The sequence below is a fragment of the Callionymus lyra genome, chromosome 4 (genome assembly GCF_982586985.1).
Source record: "Callionymus lyra chromosome 4, fCalLyr1.hap1.1, whole genome shotgun sequence".
In the NCBI taxonomy this organism is placed as follows: Eukaryota; Metazoa; Chordata; class Actinopteri; order Syngnathiformes; family Callionymidae; genus Callionymus; species Callionymus lyra.
Window position 1 is genome coordinate 35,499,966 of NC_141821.1, and position 17,820 is coordinate 35,517,785.

Consider the following 17,820-nt stretch of genomic DNA (forward strand, 5'->3'; position numbering starts at 1 on the left):
GTAAGTGGCCAAGTATTCAACATAAAGGCGATCACAAAACCAACTGACACGAATAAACTAAAAGGCCCAAGGACACAACTAATAACTTAACATTTGGAAGATGTTGACACATGGCAAAGGCAAGAAAAAGGGGGAAGTAGTGTGGGGATTTTGTGTTCCGGTGAACCGACCCCTCCCCAGTCTCGTACGTGGTGGTGGAAAATGAAGGACAGACACATGGATAAGTTTAAGAAAAGTGCTCCTTTAGTGAATTATGCAAAAGTCAGAGACAAACTTACGTGAACACGGGCGCTAGCAAGCAGAGAGATCTATCGACGTCTTCAAATGCCAGAACGCAAAGATCTCACAAAATGGTGGATCTTTATAGTAGAATATTCAGGTTAACGCCTCTAGTCAATTGTACATGTAGGATTGGTCAGTAACTGTAAACACTTGATTCTAAGATGGCCGTCGCACGTGGTCGTCATGGAAACTTACCAAAGGTTGTTGTCTTCTAGAGAGAATCTGTTCCCAGCGACTTGCTGGCCTGTTGTGTCTTTCAGTGTGAGTTCTCAAACAGGTGTCCACAGAATTGCTGGGAATCTGGGATTGTTTAATCTTTCTGTGTGTGTGCAAGCTTTGGGGCCCTGGCCTGTGAGTTGTTACAGTGAGTGAATGCAATGCAAGACAATGATTATTTAATATTAATTAAATATGTAAGATTATCAGTTAATCAAGTGACTATTTGAAATGTGTGTTAAATCTAGACTATTGATTACAGTAAAGTTGTCATTTCCTTACAGTAGATTAAGAGAGTGGTGGTAATTGCCATTGGGTCACCATGACCCAGAGATAACCTAAGGGTTATATAAGCTATCAATTATTGAATTTGTCGTTAATTATATAATATGGTATCCTTTTATTAAAATCGGACACATTTATATTTTCTTCTGCCTTATTTACGCACCTTACAACAAACCAATCCTAAAATCATGGAGATCTCCGTTACTAAGTGTATAATAGATTGTGGTAATTGTGAGGAAACAGTAGTCGTAGTGGAACGGAACTTCATTTCTCACTTCGCAAACCAACTAAACCAAGTTGCATCGTACACCGACCCTGATGGATGTGAGACCTCATCAGGTTCACAAGATGAGGTTAAATTCAGTTGAAAACACTTTCTCTCTCAGTGTATACACTCTCAGTAACCCACATCATCGTTTGTGTGTCTTAAAGACATGTTGACCCCCAGGTCCAGGGAAATGGGTCAGAAGAGACCAATAAAACTTTACACATCGAGTTTCTTTAAACAATGTAATCATATGTATTATATAGAAAGTAAGGGAGATTTACATAATGTATGTGTAAGTGTGCTGAAAGGGAGAAAGACTCACCTCAAAATTTATATAAGTTCAATTTCAATTACATTTTCCCACATTGAATACATATTAAAAACGTATAATTTCAATAATGTTAGCTACTTTTAGCAATCTGAATCCGCGCTGAGAGAGAGAGCGGTGTTGCGCAACCCCAACAGCTGATCCCTTGTGTAAACAATAGACCCGCTGAGCGTGTCTGCCGACGGAGTTCCCAAAAGTGACGAAAATAGCAGAAAACCGTATGCAAAAGTTGTAAAAGTGGTCTCGTTTTGTGCACAACGGCAACAAGATCCGACCACTCTAAAGAAAAAATTAAAAAGACGCCAAAAAAAAGGAAAAAGTGTAATAAAAAGTAAGAAGAAAGAGGGAGCTGTTGTAACCAGCTGCTGCTCGTGCGGCGCCATCTTGGAACCCCTCAACTTCAAGTTCTGCTGAACAAGAAGAAGAGGGTGTTTGCTTCAGGGAGCAGAGAGGAGCTTAAAGAGGTCCAGCGAGAGCTCAAGAAGGCGATCAGGATGGCCAAGGACGAATACAAGAGGAAACTGGAGGAGCAACTGGCGCAGGGCAACACAAGGGATGTGTGGAAAGGCCTGAAGAACATCTCAGGTCATGGCCAGAGTGGAGCCAGAGCCACAGCAGGGGGAGACCAAAGATGGGCCACTGAACTGAACCAGTATTTCAACCGGTTTGATCAGGGCCCCCCTCCCCCCTCCACCTCTGCCCCCCACTCTTCACAAAGCTGTTTTTCCCCTGCTTCAGCCCCCTCCCCCCAACTGTTCTCACCTCCAAGCCACCTTTCTCCCCCCCAACAAGCCCTACTGCCTCAGCTGCCCAACCCCCCACAGCCACCTCTCTCTGTTACATCTGAACAGGTGAGGAGAGAATTAAGGCGACTGAAGATCAGGAAAGCTGCTGGACCAGATGGACTCAGCCCCAGACTGCTCAGGGACTGTGCTGATCAACTTTGTGAGTTGGTCACACACATCTTCAACCTGAGCCTCAAACTGGAGAAGGTCCCATTCCAGTGGAAGACCTCTTGTGTGGTTCCGGTTCCCAAGGCGGTACACGCGAAGGAGCCGAGCCACTTCAGACCAGTCGCCCTGACCTCCCATCTGATGAAGACCTTGGAGAGGCTGGTACTCCGCGAGCTACGCACGACGGTGAGCTCTGCGTTTGATCCGCTGCAGTTCGCCTACAGGCCAAAGATGGGGGTGGACGACGCCGTCATCTACCTGCAGCACCGGGCACTGTCTCATCTGGAAGCCGCCGGTAGCACTGTGAGAGTCATGTTTTTTGACTTCTCAAGTGCTTTCAACACCATCCAGCCGGCGCTGCTAAGGAAGAAGATGGAGGACGCAGGAGTTGGGACACAGCTGGCAGCATGGACGATGGACTACCTCACCAACAGGCCGCAGTATGTGAGGCTGCAGGACTGCAGGTCTGAGGTGACCATCTGCAGCACCGGGGTGCCTCAAGGGACAGTGCTGTCACCTTTCCTTTTTTCCCTCTACACGGCGGACTTTACCTATGACTCCAGCAGCTGTCACCTCCAGAAGTTTTCTGACGACTCGGCCATTGTGGGCTGCGTGTCTGGGGGGGGCGAGCTGGAGTACAGGTCAGTCATCAAGGACTTTGTTGACTGGTGTGAGAGCAACTACCTCTGCTTAAACACCGGTAAGACAAGGGAGATGGTGATTGACTTCAGGAAAAAGTCTCCACCACATCAACCGGTGAGCATCCAGGGCTCGGACATTGAGCTGGTGGACAGCTTCAAATACCTGGGTGTTCACCTCAACAATAAACTGAACTGGTCCACACACATCAACGCCGTGTATAAGAAGGGCCGAAGTCGCCTCCACCTCCTGGGGAGACTGAGGTCCTTCGGAGTGTGCAGACCACTTTTAAGGACCTTTTATGACTCTGTGGTAGCCTCTGCTATCCACTACGCTGTGGTCTGCTGGGGAGCAGGCAGCACGGACCGGGACAGGAAGAGACTGAACAGGCTGGTCACGAGGGCCGGCTCTGTCCTGGGCCGCTCGCTGGACTCGGTGGAGGAGGTGGGAGAGAGGAGGACACTCTCCAGACTATCCTCCATCAGGGACAACGCTCTTCACCCACTGCACCTGACCGTGGAGGAGCTGGCCAGCTCCTTCAGTGGCAGGCTCAGGCACCCCCAGTGTAGGACGGAGCGTTATAGAAGGTCCTTCATCCCAACTGGTGTAAGGATATTTAACTCTCTACTTTAAATATCCTGATGCTAATCCGTAGTGTGTTTTTCTTCTCGTGTGTTTTTTATTTTATTTTTTTTCGTTTTTATTTCTATTTTATTTTATTTTTATTCTATTTTATTTTGTTAATAGTGTCAATTTCTAATTTTGTAAATAATTTGTATATTTTTAAGATCGTTTTTATTTTATTTTGTATTATCTCTTTTATTATTTCTTTCCTTGCACTTTATCTTTTTCCAACTGCGCTGTTGTGAAAGTGTGTTTCCCCTCTGGGGATGAATAAAGCTTTTCTATTCTATTCTATTCTATTTCTATAATAAGATAAAAGCAAAATGTCAAAGAACCAGATTCTTGGTGATTCACTTTAATTAAATAATAATCGAATTGTTTACTCTTTTACTTTTGTTTCCGATACACTTCCACACCTTCTTTAGGTGTTCAAAGTAAATGAAAGTGCAAAAGGTTCACCCTCTACTTCTGCTTTAGGAATGTCTCGCATAGCTAGATGTGAGTCCAGGAGTTCAGAAGCTCAGGATCCAGGAGAGTTCCAGAGTAGAAGCACTGTTGCTCTACGTGAGAGGGGCCATTTGAGTGAGCAACGTATCTTCAGAATTCCTCCTCCACGTCTCTCCAGTGAGGAGTTGTGTGTGTGTGTGTTTGTCATCACAATTTCTGATGGACCAACACCCATTTCAGGTATTTGTTTCGTCTTTTGAATAGTGAAAGTGAAAGAATTGTGGTTGGAACGTATAAAAGGCCGAGGCTCATCATTGGACTGTCACTCAGCACCAGCTACTTGTCAAGTCTCCTGCACACGGATTCAAACTTGATTATCAGCAGCGATGGCAGCAGCACCTTCAGGCCACAGCAGACATGTTGTGGTCATGTTCATTCTGTTGACCGTGGCTTCGGTGGTATCCTCAACGTCCACTCAGGTACATATGCCTAATATTATGTTTGACATGTTTTCATGTTAATTTTTGTTACTGCAGCAAAAACCAAGATGGAAACTGAAAGAAATGGAAGAGAAGCTCAAAGAAATGAAGGTTTGTTTGTTTACTTGAACGTTATAATCACACACATGTCAATCTAACTAGTAACAATACTTGAATGATCCATGTTTTGTTTTGTTTCGAAAATATTTGTACTGTGTAATTTCTGTATTAAGTCTTGATCGTCCTGATTGACGAAGAAAAACAATAGTACGGTTTTAGTGAGACTGAAAGTATTTTGATGTTGTATGTTTAGTCCTCTGTTGGAATCTCTTCCTTTGGTTGTCGAGCCATCAGTGGTCATGTGTGTCTCTCACTGAAATTATCTGTATATGTTAGATTTTCCGCTTTTTTCTGTCAGAATGACCTCAGGTTATGGAAGACCCACAATGGATTCCTCCAGGAACATATCAGACTGTTTGATGCCACCCTGCTACTGTTTAAGGACAACCCAAGATTCCTGCACGTGTTGGAAGGGACTAACCAATTGAGGATCTCCTTTCTAAATTTATCCCTTGTTTTTGAAGAACGTCTGGAGAAAACTATGGCTGAACTCAACACTACTGAAGAAAATATAAAAAAATTTAAGGAGTTTTTATCAGAGCTCTAACTGATACTGTCATCAGTTCACATCACATCCACAATTTCAATGGCAGAGCATTCAGTCGACCATGTCATCACACTTTCTTGTCAACGGCAGAAAGTAAATATATGAAGAGAAATGTAGATTTCCTCATAACCATCAACACAATAAACTTTGTGTAGACTTTGATAAGATCAGTGTCAAACCTCTTGGGTTTGAAGATGAAATGAGATGTATTTGTGTGACCAAAATAAACCAACTTACAAAACTCAACCTTCTAAAATTGTCGAGCTTTCTTTGGAGTGTTTTAAATTTGTGTCCATACCTGGTCTATCTACTGTGGCTGGGAAGGCAAACTCACTGAACAAAGGAACAAACTATTGAAACAAATGGTTAAACTCTGACAAAATTAACAAACCCGTTAAAAAATAAACAAACAATGCAAAAATTGTACAAACTGTGATAAAAATACAAATTGCAGTAACTTGTAACGTATGTTCGATATGCTTTAGATTTGTTTCACTACATGGTTAAAATTTGTTCAGAGTTTAATAGGTTGATAAGGTTTCCTGTGTGTGTTGGGTTTTGGTATCTGTACGGCATGAGCGATCTACAATAAGTGATCTTCCTGCTACACCAACCAACCAGCCAGTGCCAATATAGAGACTCGCCTCTTTCCGGGACCAGGCTGATGACCGTTGTGTCTTCGGGAGGTGAAGTCGTTGGGGTAGAGGGAGAAGGGCGGTGGTGACAGGACGCATCCCTGAGGGGTGCCAGCAGTGACTGTTTGTATTGTTAAGGAAACATCTCCCTGTCTAACCTGCTGACTCCTGTCTGTCAGAAAATGAGGATAAAATGAAAGATGGAATCAAACACTTTCAGCTTTGAGAGTTTAAGGGTGGGAATTCCAGGGATAATCTTGTTGGAGGTCGAGATACAATCCACAAAGAGGACTCTGATATAGTTTCTTGAGTCATAAGATGCCGGTGGCTACGGATGAAGTGGGATGTTGAGGGTTCCCAGCTCAATCAGTGTGGGATCTATTGACCAAGGTTGGACTGAGAGGCCACTTAAGGAAAGCAGCAGTTCACAGGCTGGGAGAAGCGTCTGAAAGAGCCTCCTGTTGGCTCTGGAAAAAAGAGAGGACACAAGCTGGAAGCCTGGGGGAGAGGGGCAGTGACTTGGCCAGTCACTGCAGACCCACCAACTAGAGGGCATTGTGGTTAACGGTCGAAACACCCAGTGAAGGTTGGGGACCACCTGACCTCTCTCCCAGGCCAAGGCTTCACCCAGATGTATTATGCAACTGCAGTGTGGTTTAGGGAAAGATAGACTTCATCTTCCACAGACCTGTTGGTACTATAGGCAAACTGCAGGCTGTCCATCAAGGGTCCTGTTATAGTAGCCATGTGGCTCAACACCAGTCTTTTGAAGGAATTGAGGACCACAGATGTCAAGGCCGCCAGTCGGTATTCCAGTCATGTTAGTCCAGTGCAGTCCAGCGATGGAGGGTTTCTTTGGAACAGGAATGATCATAGACTGTTTTAAGATGAAGGGGACTTCTTCAGGGAGCTGTTAGAGTTCTCCACACAGAGAATGATTCAGATTTAAACAAAATGTTTAGGCAGGATCACAACACACCCAAGGGTGCAGTCATGCTGTTATGATGCCACTAGGTGGAGATAAGATATTTCATCAAAATCATTTTCCCAAATCAAAAATCTTTTTTTTAGATAATAGTTTATGAATTTACCAATACAAATAATAAAATAATTATGGGAAAAGATATAGATACCATTTAAAGAAGCTTTTAGTTTTGTAGTTCTTAACATATCATACTGAAATACTGATAACAGCAAAGATAAGTTAAACAATTGTTGGTTACCCAAAATATGAAAGACGATTTGTCCCAAAACTTCTCCATTGATCCAACTGATTCAGCTGTAATGATCGGAAGTCAACCGAGGTCAATAATTGCACCATTTTACTTCATATATTGTACCACCAAAAGCTTTGTGGCCAAAAAGTACTTCAGTATGTCTTATTCTTATTCCAGAGCTGGAGAGTTTCATTTCTTAAGGGGCCACATTATATGCCTTGACTTTTTGCACGGGCCGTTAAGCAGGAAATGAAGTACTCAAGTACTTAGATGGGCTTAAATAAAAAGGGGAAAAAAGAAAAATATGCCAAAACAAACAAATAATTCTAATCCTGTATCGCAAAGAGCCCTGGTTAGTTTATTCTGTAACAAAATTAATTATTATTTTCAAAGTTTTTAAGGATTAATTGATGCTGTAAAACAAGGGACCCCAATCCCCGGGCCAGTCACAGTGGTAATGGCTAACCATAGCGTTACTATAGCAATATTGCTGTCAGAGCTGAAACGCATGCTCAAACTTTGATCTGACTGAAAGCATGTTAGACCGGGCTGTTAGAGTGCTGTCAAACTCCGAAACCAGTCCTTGGTGCAAAAAAGGTTTGGGGATCGCTGCTGTAAAAGTGTCTTGATATGTCTTGTCAATCTTGTTTTTTTTTTCCAAAATAAAAAACCTGTAGGACAGAAATAAATAGAATTGAAAGTTGTAAAAGAATATGTTAATAAAATACATCGCAGCCTGTTACTTGGCCTGTTGGTTGTGGAATACTACCCTAGGAGATGAAGGTCAGCACCAGATTTCAGTCCAAAAGAAATAAACATTATAGTTTTTCGTATGTTGTGTATGAGTTCTGTGTTTGCATCGCCCTTACATGGATGGTACATATGAAGGGTTGTATGTGACCTAAGCAGCACTACACCACCACAGGAAGAAAAGAAAAGGTTAAAAAAAAAGGATAAGAGGGAGGAGGGTTTGTTGTTTTGAGAAGCAGGATTTATCGTCAAGACTATTATTTGACACAGATATACATAAATGGGAAATTGTGGTGGAGCTCTAGTCCAGTGATTGACAGGAGAGTTGTTGTGTTCCAGCAGTCGTCACTTCTGCGTCAGCGGCGATGAAGTCAGCACTGTAAGAAAGGGCGGTGCTGATGGGATGGGGGGATGGGAGTAGAGAGAGAAAGAGAGATGAGGAGGAGGGGGCAGCAGGACTGAGAGAACAGGGTGTCGCCGCCTCAGAGACAGAGAGCATCTTAACCTCGCCAGCTCCACAGCTGTACCTGAATTATTCAGTCGCACCTGAATTATTGAGGAGAATCAAAGTCGACCGACAAGCTTAACCTTCAGCATCCAGAGAGATCCAGCATCATCCAGAATCTTCGGACAGCGAAGCGGCTCCTCTATTTCAGCACCAGGGACAGCGACCATGGCTCCAATGACGGAGGATGGAGCTCAGCTGGGTATGTTACATACGTTATAATGATCTTATGTCGCATAATATGTTATATGTAATTAGACTTCCTCTCTTGTGTCAAGGACAGCATGAAACAACAGGAGAATATCACCATCTTGAATCGGTTTAAATGGACCTCACCATGATATTTATGAATACTCAAATATTTAAATAAATAACTAAATTAATGGAGGCTCCACGCATCACACATGGGTGGGGTCTAGGTACTGGATTGAAGACTTTAATGACACTCATCTGACATATATCTTTTAAAAACAATCGAATTTAGTTACATAACCTAAAGTGTAACTTTAAAATAATGTACAAAACAAATATTCTGGTGCTTTTAAGTTAATATATGTGGGTGTGGTCAGAATATTCTAGGGTTATCAGAAACTCTCAGATTTCTATGGGGAGGTGAATTCAATTTCCACATTTTATACAGTGGTTGTTTTGTAGGGAGAAGGAGCATTATGGATAGAAATGAAGCGAAATATGGGGGGAAAAATGTATTGTATTTTACATTAGTTAAAAATAGAAACTGAGAAAAATCTGTTTTGAAATCCCTTTTTCTCCAAATGATTGTTTATATTCCCTTAAATATTTATGAGGGGCTATAAATACTCCCAAAAATGTGAAAGCCAGTTAATCATAAACCATAAAGTCATATTAAGAGAAAGGCAATGAATAATAGAAATAATACCAAATAATTTTGTTTTTACATGATCTTTAACCTCTTGAGGGCCACATAAAAACTGTCAAGGGGCCGTATGTGGCCTAGGACCTCACTTTCCCCAGGTCAGACCGAGACTTTTCATGTGAAACTAGATCGTGAAAGATGGAGAATGTTTTTCGCTGACCTCCTACGTCTCTCTGTCTCGATCCAGTGGCAACACCAGTGAGCGTTGCAGTGGTGAGCGTCTTTGGTCTCGTCTTCACCGTCTCTGCGTTCGCATGGATTTGCTGCCAACGTAAAAACACCAAATCCCAGAAGACACCATCGTACAAGTTCGTCCACATGCTGAAAGGTGTTGACATCTACCCAGAGAGCCTGAGCAGCAAGAAGAAGTTTGCCGCTATGGCGGCTGGCAACGCATGCAAAACCGATGTCAACGGCAACTGCCAAGTGGCCGCGAACCTGACCGGGAATGGACAACTAGCCTCAAGTCCAAGCGAGTCCCGGGCGGCGCTACATCTCGATCTGGAGAAGCGGGATTTGAACGGGAACTTCACCACCAAACCATTTCACCACCACAACCAGAAGGTGCGTAGCTCTCCCGAGCTGGAGCAGCCATCTCTGCACGCTGGACTCACTCAACCCGGAGTCATGGATTGCCGGGAGCCTGCGTCACCAGCCAGCGCCCTCTCCAGTCAGGCCCCAACCCCTGCCGTGGAAAAGCCCCAGGGAGAGGAGCTGCAGGCGAGACTGGGAACACTGCACTTTGCCCTGGAGTATCAGCCTGAGAAGAAGGCATTTATTGTCCACATCAAGGTATTTCATCTTTAATATTATAATGCTTAAACAACAAGAATATTTCAATAAAAATATGTTAGATTCAACCATTCAATATTCCGATGACACTTATAAACCACATTTTGGTGAAAAGATTATAAAGTTAGGTGTTATACTCTCCAGTCTGGCTAGGAAACGTCTCAGATTCAGCAGGTCAAAAATTTTGAGTTTCCGAAGATAGGGATGTCTCGGTGAATGAAACAAGCTCTTCTCACTGACTCAGTCTGTAATTAACTTCAACGTTGTGCTTGTTCCATCCAGGAAGCCCACGGCTTGAGCCCCACCGACGACCAGTCCCTGACTTCTGACCCTTACATCAAGTTGACCCTGCTGCCAGAAAAGAAGCACCGAGTGAAGACCAGGGTCCTGAGGAAGACACTGGACCCCACCTTTGACGAGACCTTCAGCTTCTACGGGTTGCCTCTGAGCCGTGTGTCCGAGCTGTCGCTTCACTTCATGGTGCTCAGCTTCGACAGGTTTTCACGCGACGAGGTCATCGGGGAGACACTCGTGCCACTGTCCGGCATCGACCTGAACGAGGGTCGCGTGATGATGAGCAGGGAGATCATTAAGAAAAATGTGAAGGTGAGAATACAGTTGAAGAACAACTAAAACGACTTAACATCAGGACACTTGATCAGAGGACTCAGTTGAATCCTGAGCCAAGTCCTTCAAAAATGACATCATCGTAATGAAGAGGTCAAAAGCATCAAGTAACATTGAGGTTTGAGTTGCGAGAATTGGATCAGATCAATCAGGATTATTGATCGAGGAGGCAGCAGGAGCGCTATCATGTTCCCCTCGTTGCACTGTGAATCAGAGGGTTGAACCAGAAGACATGTTTTCTCTTTGATGAGCTTAGAAAATTAGGTTTTGTGTGTGTGTGTGTGTGTGTGTGTGTGTGTGTGTATGTGTGTGATGGAACGAGAGAAAGATTGTGTAGGTGTGTAAGTACATAGTGTCCAAACAACATAATTCAAGCCGTCTAATTAAGACATTTATTTTGAAAATAAAAATATAATATATTACATATTTCTCATAATGGTTTGCTAAAGAAAGTGCTTGTGTTTATTCATTCTTTGTTACACAGATCAGCGTTCATAGTGTGGTAAACAGCATGTATTTTCCTGAAAGTTAGAGAGAAATTACAATGTCAATAAAAAATCTTGGTCACTGACTCACTGTCCTCTTGCCTTCCAGAGTTGTTCGGGTCGCGGCGAGCTGCTTCTGTCTCTGTGCTACCAGTCGACCAGCAACACTCTGACGGTGGTCGTCCTGAAAGCCCGTCATCTTCCCAAGACTGACAACAATGGACCCACAGGTACCAGAACTGACACTCATGGACACACAGAGAAGGACACACACGCACACATGCATACACAAACACACAAGCACACACTACCACATGCATACACACAAACTCAAACACACACAGCCACTCACCCAACACACAAACAGTCACAGACACAGACACACATAAACACAGAAAAACACAGGCACACAGACACACACACACAGATATGCGCACACACTGTGACACACAAACACGCACACATACACACCTATAGACACACATACATCCACACACACAGCCACGCACCGAAACACACGCACAAACAAACAGACTCAAACATACATACACAGAAAAACACATGCACACAAACACACACTCTGACACATAGACACACACATCAACACAGACACACACTCACACAGACATAAACACACAAACACACACACCTCAACACAGACACAACCCTTGCACAGACATAAACACACACACACAGAAACCCTCCTTACATCCATCAGTCCAGGTTATTGATGACAGTATTGATCCATTGACGTCTAACCACTCCCTTAGCAACAGTCGCTCAGCCTCTGTGTCGCCCTCAGACCCGTTCGTCAAAGTCAACCTGTACCACGGCAAGAAGCGGGTGTGTAAGAAGAAGACGCACGTGAAGAAGAGTGCGCCCAACCCGGTGTTCAACGAGCTCTTTGCCTTCGACCTCCCCTCGGAAGAAGGCCTGAGGGACACCAGCGTGGAGCTGCTTCTGATGGACTCACCCAACACCGTGCTGGGGCGCTTGCTCATGGGCACATCTGCGGCAGGCACAGCCGGTGAACACTGGCGGGAGATCTGTGACCACCCACGCCGTCAAATAGCCAAGTGGCACGCCATGTCGGCGGATTGAATAGCCGGGCCTCGACCTGGTTCTGATCGATCAAATGGGGCGGGGCTTCTCCACCTGCTAGCTTGTAGCCATCGGACTTACGTGAAAGAGACTTTGATGTTCTGTTCAGTGATGTCCCCCAAACAATCATGTCCTCATTTTAGGTTATGAATGGGTGTTTGGTTGAGCTTGTATGAGAGTGTGTGAGAGAGAGAAACAAAAAGCTTTAGGGGATCCCAAAGACTGTATCTTCCGCCCGGTAACAATCATATCTGCTCTGGACGCAGTAAAGACTGTCTTGCTCTAACCCTCTAACTTCTGCTCTTCCATCCTCCAAACATTTCACTTTTAGCGTGACGCTTGGGCAAAACAAAGACAAACAGACCTTTATTTTACATCTGCCATGATATGTAATCATGTTTTTGTTTCAATTCATATTTTTTGTTTTATTTTATTCTTTTTTTCTATGATTAGACAAACAGTTCCAGGTTGATTAGTAGTGATGGGTTGATGAGGCTTTATAAAAACAGCAGATGAGGTTTCATGATTCAATGTCATAACTTTCATTATCCTCTAGACGGCCCTCTCGCCTCCATTCTGAACCCCCAAATGAAACCTCACATCAATTGTATACTGAGAGCGCCACCTACTGAGCTCAGAGGATTATGACACTGTATCATGAAACTTCCTCAGCTGTTTCATGAAGCCTCAAAAACTACTGATTAAAGATTGAGATTGTGTGTGTGTGTTGATACACGAGTGTGTGTGTGGGGGTGTGTGTGTGGGTGTGTGTGCGTGTGTGGGTGTGTGTGTGGGTGTGTGTGTGCGTTGATACACAAGTCTGTAAGTGTGTCAGAGAGGTATAATGTTTACTGAATGTGTTCAGACTTTGAGCACGAAGACAGATGAAATGTAAATGTAATGATATAAAAATAAAACATTGCAAGTCAAAAGATAAATGTGTATTGCTTTATTTTTTATGTGTGTGGCTGTGTCTGTGTGAGTGTGTTTTGTGTGTGAGAGACCTCTGATGATGTCATTGTTTCTCCCAGTACTGCTGGTGGTGATGTCATCTCTACTAAGTGCTTTTACAATGACCTCATCAAGCTAAGTGCTGCCCAAACAGTCGACTCAGCATTTATAAGTCTCTCCACAGACTAGAGGAACTTGCCGTTAAACAGTTTTTTGAGACTTTATTCCATATTAACAAGCAGTGGATGAAAATGGCTCTGAATACTGTTAGAGTTTTTTTGTATTTTGAAACAGTTGGAGGCTTAATATCTACTGTTATAGAAACGTACAGACACACAGCAGAAAAAGTCAGTGGACCAAGGACTGTTCCCTGGGTAACAGACATTGAGACATAGAGTTTGATATTCTAATTCCATTAATTTAATTTTTATAAATATTTTTTTAATTCAATGTAAAAACATTGTCGTTGGACAACAGAATTTAAAGGTGGGAATAAAAAGTGAATTTAGAAAATTCCTTTTTGATTATTTGAACTCGAATTTCTAACTAGATTTCTAACTTCACTAACATTTTTTAATTTATAAAATATATATATTTATAATATATAAACATTTGAAAGGTAAATTCAACCATTCAATATTCTGATGAAGCCGATGTACCATACAGCTCAACTTAGAGTTTACCTCCCAAACATAAAAAAACTTGAAAATCCTGCCAAGCAATGGAGTCCGGAATTGTTACCATGGCAACACCATCAAGACTGGGGTGTCTGGTTTGTGTGTGTGTGTAGCAGTGGCAGGCCGTCAGGTCTCCTCTCTCCTCCTCCTCTGCTGGCAGAGAATAAAATAAAAAATGTATTTTTTTATTTATTTTTTATTTTTCATAAATATGTATTAAATTATTCCACATCATCTTTTCTCATCAGCTTTCATCCAATCATATTTGAGCTGTCACGTGTTGCCAGAATAAATCTACCCGAGGCCTTCAGTCGTTTCAGAAGTGGCTCTTGTCCATTGAAATCAACGGCAGCCGGAGGATTGTGTTAACCAGTCAGATTCAAGTTGGCGACACAACGTCAGCGCTTTGGAAGCTAACCTGGACTGAGACAAGTGACATGGAGCTGAAACGATGATTTGAGTTAATTTAACTGTTTGTTTTTTAACGCAATGGCTGAAGAGCTTGATCTGGTCACTGATATACTTGTAAAGCAATTTTCAAGAAGCAAGTAAGTAAGTAATTTTTATTTGTATAGCGCTTAAACAATCAAAACAATATTCAATAAAGTATATACTATAAAGGGCAAGATAAAACTGATAACACAACAGGAGTTCCAGAATATCAAGGAAAAGCCTAAACAAATAAAACTGTCTTAAGATGTTTCTTGAAGGAGTCAGTAGACTCCATCAAGCGCGAGAGAGGAAGATTGTTCCAAAGCTTAGGAGCAACAGCCTGGAAGGATTTCTCTTCTCTGGTCCTGAACTGTGTGCGAGGAACCATCAGTAGATTCTGATCCACAGACCTCAGAGCCCAAGCTGGGGTGTAAGGCTGGATCAGATCAGTGATGTAAGGAGGAGCCTGACCATGAATAGCTCTGTATTTTAAAGTTGATCCTTAGAAGAAACTGGAAGCCAGTGAAGAGTTTTAAGGAGTGGAGAAATGTGAGTTCTTCAACTAGAGCAGGTCAGAATTCTCGCTGCAGAGTTTTGTATCAACTGCAGGCGAGACATCTCCTTATTGTACCCCCCCCTCAAGGGACGACTCTAGGCGGCCTAGGCCTCTCTGGGTGAGCCCGATGGAAGTCGGGGAGGGCAATGAAGTGAACTGCCTTCGAAAATCTGTCCACCACCGTTAGTATCACAGTGTGGCCCCTAGAGGGAGGAAGACCGGTCACAAAGTCCAGGCCGATGTGAGACCAGGGTCGACCAGGAACGGGAAGGGGACGTAGCAGACCAGCAGGAGCTTGATGGGAGGACTTGGCCCGAGCACAAACCGTGCAGGCGAGCACGAATGCCCGAGTGTCGGCGTCCATCGCTGGCCACCAAAAGTACCTCTTCAGGAGGGACAGGGTGCGGACCACGCCAGGGTGACAGGCAAAGCGCGATGTGTGGACCCACACCAGAACTTGGGAGCGAACCCCACTGGGGACGAAGAGACGGTTAGGAGGACCGTTACCCGGATCCGGTTCGGTGGCTTGGGCCTCCCGGATGAGGGACTCAATCTCCCAGGTGACGGCAGCGATCCGGAGGTAAGAAGGGGAGAGGATTGTGTCAGGGGAGGCCGGTGCGTCCTCAGGGTTGAACTGACGAGAGAGGGCGTCAGGCTTGACGTTACGGGAACCCGGACGTTAAGTGAGGGCGAAATTAAAACGCCCAAAAAACAGGGACCATCGGGCTTGGCGGGAATTAAGGCGCTTCGCTGCCTGGATGTAGGACAAGTTCTTGTGGTCCGTCCAAACCACGAACGGTTGTTCAGCCCCCTCAAGCCAGTGGCGCCATTCCTCCAACGCCAATTTCACAGCCAACAACTCTGTTACCCACATCATAGTTGCGCTCAGCAGGTGCCAGCCGCCGAGAGAAAAACGCGCAGGGGTGAATCTTCTCGTCAGAGGCAGAGTGCTGGGACAGGAACGCCCCCACCCCCGTGTCAGACGCATCGACCTCCAAGATGAATTGCCTGGAGGGGTCAGGTTGGATGAGAATGGGGGCAGACGAGAAAAGTCTTTTCAGTTCCGAGAAGGCAGTCTCCGCCTCGGGTGACCAGGCAAATGGGAGGGCAGGAGAGGTGAGACAAGTGAGAGGGGCTGCAACCCTGCTGTAGTTCCGAATGAACCTCCGGTAGAAGTTTGCAAACCCCAGAAACTGCTGCAGTTTCTTGCGGGAATTGGGGATGGGCCAGTCTGTCACCGCACTGACCTTCTCGGGGCAGGTCCTCACTTGTCCGCTCGCTATGATGAACCCAAGGAAGGATACAGAGGTGACACTGAACTCACACTTCTCGGCCTTTACATAGAGTTTGTTCTCCAACAGCCGCTGAAGAACTTGTCGGACGTGCTGGCAGTGCTCCTCCTCGTTCCGTGAAAAAATAAGTATGTCGTCCAGATAGACAAAAACAGAGCGGTTGAGAAAGTCCCGGAGGACGTCATTGACGAGGTTCTGGAACACTGCAGGGGCATTAGAGAGACCGAAGGGCATGACCAGGTATTCAAAATGGCCGAGGGGGGTGTTAAAAGCAGTCTTCCACTCATCCCCTTCACGGATGCGTACCAGGTGGTAGGCATTGCGTAGGTCCAATTTCGAAAAGACTGTAGCACTGCAGTGGCTCGAATGCGGAACTGATGAGGGGCAGGGCATACTTGTTCTTGATCGTAATGTTGTTGAGTCCCCTGAAGTCGATTCAAGGACGAAGAGACTTGTCCTTTTTGGAGACGAAAAAGAAGCCAGCACCAACAGGGGAGGAGGAGGGTCTTATGAGGCCAGCCGAAAGAGAATCTTTGATATACTTCTCCATGGCCTCCCTCTCAGGCCGGGACAAGTTATACAGGCGACTACTGGGCAAGGGGGCGCCGGGGAGGAGATCAATGGGACAGTCGTAGGGGCGATGAGGGGGCAGGGTGAGCGCACGACACTTGCTAAACACCTCCCCTAGGTCATGATAGGCTGGGGGAACCAAGGAGAGGTCGGGGGGTACTTGGAGCGGGGGAACACCTCCCTCTGCTGGAGGCAGTGCAGATTGAAGGCATGTGGAATGACAGAAGGTGCTCCAACTCACCACCTTGCCAGACGACCAGTCAAAATGGGGGTTGTGCCGCTTGAGCCAGGGGTAACCCAGGACCAGAGGGGTACGAGGAGACTGGATAACATGAAACTGAAGTTTCTCGTGGTGATTACCAGAAACAATTAATTCAAGGGGCTTGGTACGATGAGTAATAAGGGCCAGGTGGCGGCCATCTAAGGCGTTAGCGTTTAGGGGTGAGGGTAATTGTTCGAAAGTGATGCCAACCTGAGAAGCGAACTTGGCGTCAATGAAGTTTTCGTCCGCTCCTGAGTCCACCAGGGCGGGTACTGGCAAGGGACGTCCGAGGAACAGAAGAGTGGCATCCAGGAGAGAGCGTGAACCGAGAGGAACGGGGACGGAAGGAGGGTGGCTCAGCAGGGCCCCGAGTCTCACTGCTGGGCCTTGTCTTTTGGCAGTGACGAACAGGTGGAGATGAGATGTCCGGGTTGTGCACAGTACAAACACACCCCGGTCTTTAAACGACGGGACCGCTCGGCTTCGGTGAGACGAGTGCGCCCCAGCTGCATGGGTTCCTCTTCGGGCACAGCACAACTCACGGGGGCAGAGGAGGTAGCTCTCGGGAAGTGTGAGGAATAGGAAGTGGAGAGTGCTGGGGGTACGGAACTCCCCGTCTTCTCCCTACGCCGCTCGCGTAGGCGGTTATCCAGCCGGATGGAAACAGAGATAATTTCGTCCAGAGTCTCAGCCTCCTCCCTAGTAGCCAGCTCATCCTTGATGGACTCACTGAGACCGGAAAGAAAAAGCCCACGTAGAGACTTATCGTTCCAGCCCGATCTTGCTGCATAGGTCCTGAACTCTACGGAGAACTCAGCTACGCTGCGGGAGCCCTGGTGTAAGGAAATAAGGCGTTTGGCGGCGTCCCCTCCCTCCACGGGGTGA

At 45.3% G+C, this 17,820-nt stretch overlaps 1 protein-coding gene and 1 long non-coding RNA gene across 2 annotated transcripts; both read left to right on the forward strand.

Moving 5' to 3' along the window:
- The first annotated feature begins 4,379 nt into the window (after positions 1 to 4,379).
- On the forward strand, positions 4,380 to 5,419 carry LOC148082773 (uncharacterized). The gene is made up of 3 exons (XR_015710845.1): positions 4,380 to 4,521; positions 4,579 to 4,632; positions 4,940 to 5,419. It is a non-coding gene; the product is annotated as an uncharacterized LOC148082773 (long non-coding RNA).
- A 2,803-nt stretch (positions 5,420 to 8,222) lies between these two features.
- On the forward strand, positions 8,223 to 13,127 carry syt4 (synaptotagmin IV). The gene is made up of 5 exons (XM_087790034.1): positions 8,223 to 8,497; positions 9,378 to 9,982; positions 10,265 to 10,588; positions 11,204 to 11,324; positions 11,897 to 13,127. Exons 1-5 carry the CDS (start codon positions 8,464 to 8,466, stop codon positions 12,193 to 12,195), a joined length of 1,383 nt encoding a protein of 460 aa, XP_087646160.1. The 5' UTR covers positions 8,223 to 8,463; the 3' UTR covers positions 12,196 to 13,127.
- Positions 13,128 to 17,820: the final 4,693 nt, after the last annotated feature.

Coding starts and splice junctions, on each gene's coding strand:
- syt4 (XM_087790034.1), top strand. CDS start 8,464: ATGGCTCCAATGACGGAGGATGGAGCTCAGCTGG. Junction 8,498..9,377: donor GGAGGATGGAGCTCAGCTGG/GTATGTTACATA, acceptor GTCTCGATCCAG/TGGCAACACCAGTGAGCGTT. Junction 10,589..11,203: donor TCATTAAGAAAAATGTGAAG/GTGAGAATACAG, acceptor CTTGCCTTCCAG/AGTTGTTCGGGTCGCGGCGA.